Genomic DNA, 10,170 nt, shown 5'->3' on the forward strand with positions numbered 1-10,170 from the left:
TAAAGGGGTGTATGCTATAGAAAAGCTCTAAAGAACAATCAAACATATCTAAAGAGTTGACATAACACCTCAACCTCACTTGCTCATAACATGCGACTCTTTAGGGCTATGAAAGTGTTTCACATATTTATTAAGCTGCGCCTTTTGCCACATTTATGTTGCTGTACACAACATAGACTTAAACTGTTGCATCAAATCAAAAAAAAAAAAAAAATCAATCTATATGTTTCAACAGGTTCAAAGATTACTGCGGCAGCTAATGACTATAAAGATGTATAAGAAGACGGAGTTTCTCTGAAGAGGAACGAATGGACAACTAATCAATTCAGATAAATTCAAATAATTTTCTGCACGCTGAACTGTGATACTCATATATATATACTGTGTGTGTGTGTGTGTGTGTGTGTATAAATATATATAGTATCATATATATATAGCAAAGGAATTTTTTTAATTAATCATAACAAATATTCCTTTTTCTTGCAGGATTAACATTTATATGCTTTTAAAAACTAAATGTCCCCCGAGTCACCAAATACCTCCACTAACCAGAGTGTGTCTGAATATAACAAAAGAGGAAACAAAACTAAATGGCTGTCTGAAAATATATATTTTATTTAACCTCATGACCCTAGCAACAAGCTGAAGTATCAATGAATCCAGATTTGTTTTTACCTAGTAACAGAGAATTATACATATGAAGAACCAATCATATTAAAAAAATATGTAATGAATCATGTCACATTTGCTATAAACTTATTCTATAGAAACTGTTGAACTCTTTTGTTCTGTCTGAAATTGGTCTGAGATCCTCCCGGCTGTGATTAAAGCATATTCGAAGGCACTGTCTGGAGTCCGTCTGATTACTGCTGCACGAGTGGCTAGACACTAGAGATCTTACTTCCATTCCCAAGTGATAGGACCTCATTTATAAAATGAGTGTACGACAGAAAATTGTGTAGGGCCGTTTCCATGCAAAACTTGGCAATTATCAATAAGTGTATAGAATTGTAATGAGAGCATTTTGATCATTTTGATTATTTTCCTGACAAACAATCAAAGATTAGAGTGTCAAATTAAAATTAAATAAAATTAGAAACCCATTTAAAAAAACATACAATAATGTGTTTTTTTTTTTTTCAGGGGTTTAGCTTTACATGTGCAAATAGCAAGAAAAACAAGCAACGCCTGGTGGAATGAAGTGCGTAACCAAATCACAAGCCCACTACCATACCATTCTGCGGCCTTGAGAAAAAGACGAAACACACATCGTCACATAACACACCTGCAGCACTTCTGTGAACTGAGAAAAACAGAATAAAATTAAGTAGGCTATATAATAAAATAAATAGGACTAAATAACATATATTTCATTTAAATAATTAACAGATTAAAAAGAAAAAAAAACTGTGTGATGCTCATTTTTGTGACATTTTAAAGCATGTATGTTTTCTTTATATCTTTATTTCATTAAAGGATACTTTAAAATGAAAACTGCCCCAAGCTTTACTCACCCTCAAGCCATCCTATGTGTGTATGACTTTCTTCTTTCTAATGAACACAATCAGAGATATATTAATAAATATCCTGACGCATCCAAGCTTTAAAATGGCAGTGAACAGGACCAACGAGTATGAAGCTCAAGAAAGTGCATCCATCCATCATAATCGTACTCCACACAGCTCCAGGGATCAATAAATGCCTTCAGCAAAGCGATGTGTTTGCGTAAGACAAATATCCATATTTAATAAGTTATAAAGTAAAATATCTAGCTTCCGCCAGACCACCTTCCGTATTCAACTTACGAAATAATCATAATTTGAATATGGAAGGCGTAGGACTAAAAGGATCTGCTGCTAACATCTTGGTGCCAGATTCCACAGCACAAAATTTTGCCATGTTACACTGTTGTTGTTCAGTTGTTGTTGTTTTTAAGATTCCTGTCCCATCTAGACTATGAGAATACATAAAGAACCTTGTGGATTTCTGAGGAAAGAAAAGAAGAGACGGAAAAAAACAAAAAAATTAATATTAATAAATATGAAAACTTTCTCACTTGTAGTTGAAATGAATATTGCACTTTGACCTAATATATTATGACCTAATATTATGTATAAAGTTTGTTAAACATCACACCTATTTGTTATTCTAATTGTTATTTTGTAGTTTCTTGAATAAAAACGTCTCCTAAATGAATAAATGTAAATATAAATGTTTTTCTGCTGTTTTCTCTCAGATGTAGGATACATCCAGCAGGGGGCAGAAGTAGCTGTGCTTTAGTACTGATGAGTGGGTAACACTTTACAATAATGTTTAATTAATTGACATTAGGTAATGTGTTAACTAACATGATTTAACAATAAGCAACACATTTTTTTAAAAGTATTTATTAATCTTTGTTAATGTTACTTAAATACAAAAATAAAATAAAAATATAGTCATTGTTTGTTCAAGGTAGTTCACAGTGCATTGACTGTTAACAAAACACAACACAAATTAAGATATTTTTGATGAAATCCAAGAGGTATATGACTCCATAGACAGAAACCACCACTTTCAAGGTCCAGAAAGGCACTAAAGACATTGTTAAAACAGTCGAAGTGACTGCAGTGGTTCAACCTTAATTTTATTAAGCGACAAGAATACTATTGTGTGCAAAAACAAAACAAAAATAATGACTTTATTCATCAATATCTTCTATGTCACTCTCATGCACTGTTTACATTCAGCGCTTCCAGGTTCTACATCAGAACGCGGGCTCAGTATTGGCAGAGGCTGTTCACATGAGCACCACAATGCATTTGTGTGATGCTGATGCAGGAGCGGCCGATAATGAGACATCGTTCACCATCGGCCCAGCAGAGAATGACACCAGCCCCACTCCACATCCAGAGACCGACGGCCAGCACAATCGAGATATAAGAGGGAGCCACCGCCCCAGAGTCTGAACCACAAGGTGTGTCTGACCAGGAGTAAGCCTGCTACATCATGCATCAGTGAGGGAGGGTTTGTGGAGTACGAGGGCTAGGAGGAAAGCACCGGCCACAACCTCACCGTGGTGGATGTGCGCTATGGTCGCTATAATCTGAAACATGTAAGCAGTAGCAACTCTACATGGCCACTCGCTCTAACTTTAACCTGGAAAAATGTGGGCTATTCAAGTGTTTGTTCGAAGTGTGAAAGCTGAATAGTAGTGTGCTTACTGCATGACAGAAATACAAAATTTACATTACATCTTTTGAATCTGTGAAGGGTCTACTTTTAATTTGTGTGCACTCACAATAACAATGAAATGTTGTGCTTTTGTAAAATAATGAAAGCAAACAGTGTGCGTCTCTCTTTGTGAACTTCAGCGTGCCAAAAAAAAAGGAACACTTTAATGAAACTCCATGTAAATTTGCCTCACAGACATGAAAAATCTATCTATAGAATGCGAAATATATCAAAAGTATAATATATACTTTTAAATGAACCGATTCAAATAGAAAACAAATATTCTAAGGTTATGTAATACGTATGAAGCATGCATATAGGTGCATCTACTACTGCAGAGATTGTCAACTTCACTTCATCTTCACTTCACTTCAACTTCATCACTGCAGCGGAAAATACAGAAAACACTATTTATCAGTTAAGCAGATTTCGCACACCATTGACTGCCATAGTATTTTTTTTCCTACCATGATAGTCAATGGTGAGCGAAATCTGCTTGGTAACAAACATTCTTCCAAATATCTTCCTTTGTGTTCAGCAGAACAAAAAAAATGTAGGGGCAGTAAATGATGACATTTTTTCATTTTTGGGTGAACTAAAGCCTATCTTCTTGGAAGTATTCCTCATTGTGAGAGCTTCTATTGACCACATTACGTGACAGATACTTCTTCTTTCCCAAATTGATTTTTTTATTTCACAATCATGCTTAAATAATTTCTGCAAGCTCTTAACTCATAACTCATTCTTATGTTGTTATGTTATTGTTATGTTATTGTTATGTTACTAATGTAACAATGTAACCTTATTGTAAACTGTTACCAATAATTGGATGAGTATCCCTGCCACTGTTTTGAGTAGAGATGCACCGATTGCAATTTTCTTGGCCGATTCCGATTTCCGATTTTTTTGTTGAGATCGGCCGATACCGATTTTTGCCGATTCCGATTTTCTTTTTAAGAACTATAATTGACAACATATACAAACAAAAATCTACTTTTCTTCAATGCAAAGTTTTATTTTACTTAAAAAAAAGTAAAATTCAGTAATAAAATATAAAAAGCTCAAATAAATGCAATAGAATAAAGAAAGCTATGACACTAAGTTTTTTAGGTTAACTGGGTTTCTATTCAGGTAAGAAATACTACATAAAGTAATCAAATGTAAAATGACACATTCAGTGTTATTTTACATTTGTTACCTAAATTTCTGTAGTCTTTATTGTAAATATTAATACAGATCAATTCTTACCATTAAAGTTATAAAACATATTCAGTCAAGAGCAGAAAATGATTTTCTTTGTCTTTTGTTCTTTGATTAACATGACAGACAGCAGCAGGAATAGAGCCTATGCATCAACGTCACTTTCCCGCCGAAAACGCGTTCCCTCAGTTGGACTGAGTGGCAAAAGAACCTGCTGCGTGACTGGATTTAATAGGGGAAACTGTGAAAACGCAAGTAAAACTAACGACTTACACTAAAGGTTGGGCTCAAAAGTGTTCCTTACAACTTGTCAAATAAACCTAATCCATGGATATTGACATGCAGCCAGGAGTCATGTTTCCTGATATTTATATGTGCCTGATTTGACGCCGGGGAAATACATAAAGCAAATATGACTGTGAACGCTTTATATAACTACAATCTACGTAATCACTTATATCAATGTTATATCGTCATATTGTCCAGCCCTAAAACATATATAGTTTTATAGTTTTTGTCAGTGTTGTTTATTTAAAAAACACCCAATTATGCAGAATATAAGATGGTAAATATTTAATTAATGAGTTGTCAACATAATATATAACAATACAATATATACGGTATGATTTTACCTCAAAATCCAACAATTTGAGACAAAATGATAACTGCAAATCCATGTTTCTCTGCTAGAGTCAAGCTGTTTCTGTGAACTGCAGTGATCCAATTGCTTTTTTTCTGTAGATTTTGCAAGTTTTTAAATATATACCTCAGGTTTTGTTTCAAAGCTATTTATACAGTCAGTCTTTTCCGTTTTGGACGTGTTTTGTGTGTTTTTCGCGACATTCATGCTGAAAACCAATGCTACCGCTCAGTCTTTTGCCACTCAGCGGCGTGACCGTAGTCGTAACGGTCGACAGTGACGTCACTTGCATACCCTCTATATTGGACTGCTGTCCCTTTAAGAGTTTATAAATGGTGTTCAACAGACCCAATACTGTTACACATGACATGGGTTTACTTTTTTTAGCTATTTAACGATTCAAAACTGTGTTTATCTTTTTATCTGTGCCGCTGGTTTTGACATACTTTTGTATGTATTTTGACAGTTTAAGCGCATTATGCTACTCGTTTTAGTATTTGTGACTCTGTTTGAGACTGAGCGTGGCTTGTTCACTTCACTAATATAGATCAGTGGTGCGTGCGCTTTCGGTGTGAGTGCGAAACCTGTGGGAATGACTAAAATTATGCGCAATACAAGCACTATTTAACCGGAGCGAATGAGACGAGTGAGAGGCGGCGCCCGCGCGGGTGTGTCACTTCACCGTGACAGAGAAGAGAGCGGGAACGCGCAGCTGACGTTATTGCCTGTGCCGCTGGTAAAAAAAAGATCGGCTCGGAATCGGTAAAAGTGAGACTGATCGGCCGATCACTGATCTGGGCCAATCATGAGGGAAAGCGGCCGATTCTGATCCCTGGCCGATCAATCGCTGCATCTCTAGTTTTGAGTGATTATGATTTCAAGGGACAGAGTTTAGCACTGACCTATAATACAGAATTTATTTATATAATTTATATCAGGAGTGTTTAGTTGATTTCAATTCTACTGTGTAATGAATTGTAAAAGTATTCAAGAGATTTTTTTTTTTTTTACTTTTATTTTGCAATGATTAACAAAAGAGTATCTGCTCAGTTTATTATAACGTGAGAGCTGCATTTAATGAATTAAACAATTAAAATGTCACGCAAAACAAACTGGGTTTCATTTATTTTAGGTTTTTTTCTGGCTATGGCTTTAAAATTTGACTACATCCAGGAGGAGGTACAGTAGCTGTGGTCTGGGTATTATTTGAGTTTTGAGTTGCTTTCTGTGTTTCAGATGTAGTTCATGTTAGGGTTTTTTTTTTTTGCGGGGGGGGGGTCAGCTGCTTATCTTCTTCAAAATATTAATATTCCATATACACTGGGAAAAAAATGGGAACCAATTTTTACTTAGAAATTACTCCATTTAATAAATAATTACAAAGAAACAGCACATTTTTCCATCTCCGGAAAATCTGACCAATGTTTATTCTGGTCTTATTCCTCTTTTTGTCAAAAGCGTTTTTTTGCAGAAGAAACTTTTTTTTCTGTGGAAGTTCGCCTTCAGCAGAAAGCTCTGCAATGCACTCTGCCATCTTGTTTTTATGGAGCGGTGTGGGTAGAAACTTTTGCAGTCTCCTTATAAATGCAAAGACGGCCAACAGTTCAAAGGGACAGGGTTTACGCAGTTTGTAAAATAATTAAATTTGTTCTCTGGGTTCTCTGGGCCCGAGCTCATCTCAGATGATCCAAAAGACAGTGGAAACATGTGCTGTGGTCAGATGAGTCCATGTTTCAGCATGTTTTTGGGAAAAGAGACATTGAGTTCTCAGTCCCAAAGACGAAAAGGACCATCCAGAATTTCATCAGCGACAGGTGCAAAAGCAAACATTGTATGAGGGTGCATCAGTGCAAACAGCATGGGTGACTCTCATTTGTGTGAAGAAATCATTGAAAACGTATACTGGGATTGTACAGAGACATATACTGCACATCAAGTTGACATCTTTCCTAGGAAGCAAGACAATGCCAGACCACATTCTGTACGTGCTAAAACACAGTGGTTTCTTAGACACGAGTGGATGTCTGACTGCCTACCTGCAGATCTGACTCCTATCAAAAATGAATGGCCAATCAAGAAAAGGAGAATCAGGCAATGATGACCATGGTCTGTTGAGCAGCTGTCTTTTATCAAAACTGCTACATTTAGTTTCCTCAGTTCCCAAATGATTAAAAATTGTAACTAAAAGGAAAGGTGATGTGACAGTAGTAAACATGTTCAAACTTTTCAGAGTGTGTTGCAGCCATCAAAATGTGTTTATATTTACAAAATACAATTAAGTTGGTCAGTGAAAACATTGGAAATCTTTTCTTTTACTTCTGTCAGTTAAATAAAAGAGAATTAACAAATCACAGATTCTTGATTTTATTGCATTTTACAAAATGTCCCAACTTTTCTTGCGATGGGGTTGTAAAATCAGCCTGATTTTGGAAACCTAGCAGCAATGTTTAGAACGTATAAAGTTAATGTTTGCCATAAGAGCCACTTCTGCTTTTCACAGCTACTCTGAATTTTTCTTGGTAACATTTAATAGACTTTCAGTTCCTCTGTATTAAAATTTAAGTCTCTGCCAGGATGTGTCTCAGAAAGCTTTAGCTCTCTAATCTATGACAGCATGAACCTGCTTTACATCCCTTTATTGGTCCTTTGGTCAGCTTTCAGTAAGTGGATCACATTTCTTTGCCTGAGATTTTATCAACTATGTGTAAGGACAGGAATCAATATAATTTTTGTTAAAAATAGAGTGTTGTTTTTGTACAGTTGCATCTAATGCATGGGACCCAGATTACTATACAACAACAGGTGCATTAACTTTAATCCATACACTTTGCACTTACACTTTTTTTTTTTTTTCATTAAAACATGACGTTTTATTTCACATTTCTTTTCATTTCGCGTTGCCTCTTGTATTGATGTATTTTTTTTTTTTTTTTTTTTTACTTTTTTTTTTTTTATTGCTTGCACTTACACTTATAGTACAAGGATATCAGTCAATATAATTTTGTTGTGTTTTTGTACAGCTTCTCCTGATGCATGGCAAACTACTTCTACTTCAGTGACAGGTGCATTATCTGATTTAATCTCTTTACTCTGTCAGTGTTCATTTTCAAAAAAATACTTTAAAGTGCAAGGACAAGAGTCAGTATAATTTTTGTACTCATTCACCAGTCAGTGGTACAACAGTTTACCCTTCAATGGCATCATCTACTGACTTTTAATATATACATTTTACTGTCACCCATTTTTTTTTTTTTAAGAAAAATATTTTTAAGTGCAATTTAAAAATTGAGGTAAACCTTGGCTGAAATGTTTGCCTGAACTCTCATAAAAAAAAGAAAAGATATCAAAGCTGTCACTGGAGCATACTAGGCCTGTTGCGATAGTCGATATATCGACTTATCGCACAATATATGGACATGACCTAGATAGGGATGTGATGAGATTTCGCGAGATTAAAATGTGATGAGATTTCTCGTTGAGGCGAAAAGTAGTCTCGTGATATTGCCATGACAGAGTGTTAGGATGATTAGGAAAGAATATTACATTACGCCTCCACTGTCGTTTTGCTTTGTATTTAAATAAAAAACATTAAATTCAGTCGGATAACGGTCGCCACCACTCCATGTTTACAGAGTACGCGCGATCGTGAAAGTAAACGTGAGCGCGCATTCAAATAATATGCGATTTCAATACCCCACATTTTCAAAGCGACTCCCTGATGAATACAAATATCTCTCAATATGAAAGCTATTTTAGGCTGGGCAGTGTAGTTGTAACCATCTCTTTGCTCTGTATCAAAGAAAAATTTGGTCTTATTTGCACTTTGAATATTGAGAGAGTGCAATTATGGTTGCACTTATTGTAAAGTGTTACCAGGAAAACGAATAACAGTTTTCTCTTAATCTTATTAAGCACAAACAGTAAGGTTTCATTTGTTAACATTAGTTAATTAGTTAGGTCTACAGATTAACAAAACGAAAGTGGTTATTTGTGGCGCACTCCAAAGATCTAGAAAAAGAAACAGACATTCTGCTTGTTTTCGTTATTTGAGTGTCTTTTGTAATGTATGAATGATGTCTTGCTTTTACCTGTATGACCATAAATTAGTCAGTCAATATAATTTTGTTGTGTTTTTGTACAGCTTCTCCTGATGCATGGCAAACTACTTCTACTTCAGTGACAGGTGCATTATCTGATCTAATCTCTTTAATCTGTCAGTGTTCATTTTCAAAATACTTTAAAGTACAAGGACAAGAGTCAATATAATTTTTGTACTCATTCACCAGTCAGTGGTACAACAGTTTACCCTTTAATGGCATCATCTACTGACTTTTAATATATACTATATATATATATATATATATATATATATATATATATATATATATATATATTTTACTGTCACCCATTTTTTATTTAAAGGTCCTGTTCTTCGTGATCCCATGTTTCAAACTTTAGTTAGTGTGTAATGTTGTTGTTAGAGTAAAAAATAAAATCTGTAAAATTTTAAAGCTCAAAGTTCAATGCCAAGCAAGATATTTTATTGAACAGAAGTCACCTACATCGAACGGCCAGTTTGGACTACATCCCTCTACTTCCTTCTTTAATGACGTCACTAAAACAGTTTTTTGACTAACCTCCGCCCACAGGAATACACAAAAGAGGGGGCGTGGTCTTGTTGCGCTCCCACGGAGAAGAGCAAGAGTTGCGTTTGTAGAGTGTGTTTGTCGCCATGTCGTCGAAACGCTGTTATTTTCATCCCGCAGTCCAATCACCTTTGTTTGGCCTTCCCAGGGACACTGTACTTAGAGATCAATGGTTACAATTTATGTTTAACTCGGTTCCCAAAAATTATAATTGTGGTATCCTTACTGCAATAGTTAATGTTGGACTGCAGTGCACATAATGGCCACAAGAGGGGACTATGTTTATGTATATGGCTGATTTCCGTATGAGGTACTCTTCTGAGTGAGTGCTAACGTTGTACATTTTCTGTCGCTGCTTGTGGAGTTTAAAGAGTTCAGTCTCTCGTGAATTATTGTCTTTTGTGTTCATTCGGCACAACACCACAATAATCCACATGTAAAACTATGTGCAGCACACGTTATGGTAAGAGG

The 10,170-nt window shown here is 35.3% G+C and overlaps 1 protein-coding gene across 9 annotated transcripts in view; it reads left to right on the forward strand.

Annotated features, from left to right (window-relative positions):
• Positions 1-2,950, forward strand: part of LOC137026841 (neurofilament heavy polypeptide-like) — a 34,571-nt gene extending 31,621 nt beyond the window's left edge. For 6 of the 9 annotated variants that reach the window (XR_010895931.1, XR_010895934.1, XR_010895935.1 and 3 more), the window contains 3 exons: positions 236-1,725; positions 2,237-2,289; positions 2,730-2,950. Coding sequence is in view for 1 of the 9 variants with exons in the window: in XM_067394383.1 (XP_067250484.1) it covers positions 236-279 (44 nt within the window). In the remaining 8 variants the exon portion in view is untranslated. Of the gene's footprint in view, positions 1-235; positions 1,764-2,236; positions 2,290-2,729 lie in introns of those variants that run through there. The other 3 variants (XR_010895932.1, XR_010895933.1, XM_067394383.1) reach the window with 3 other exon arrangements.
• Positions 2,951-10,170: the final 7,220 nt, after the last annotated feature.

The sequence above is a fragment of the Chanodichthys erythropterus genome, chromosome 9 (genome assembly GCF_024489055.1).
Source record: "Chanodichthys erythropterus isolate Z2021 chromosome 9, ASM2448905v1, whole genome shotgun sequence".
Taxonomy (NCBI): domain Eukaryota; kingdom Metazoa; phylum Chordata; class Actinopteri; order Cypriniformes; family Xenocyprididae; genus Chanodichthys; species Chanodichthys erythropterus.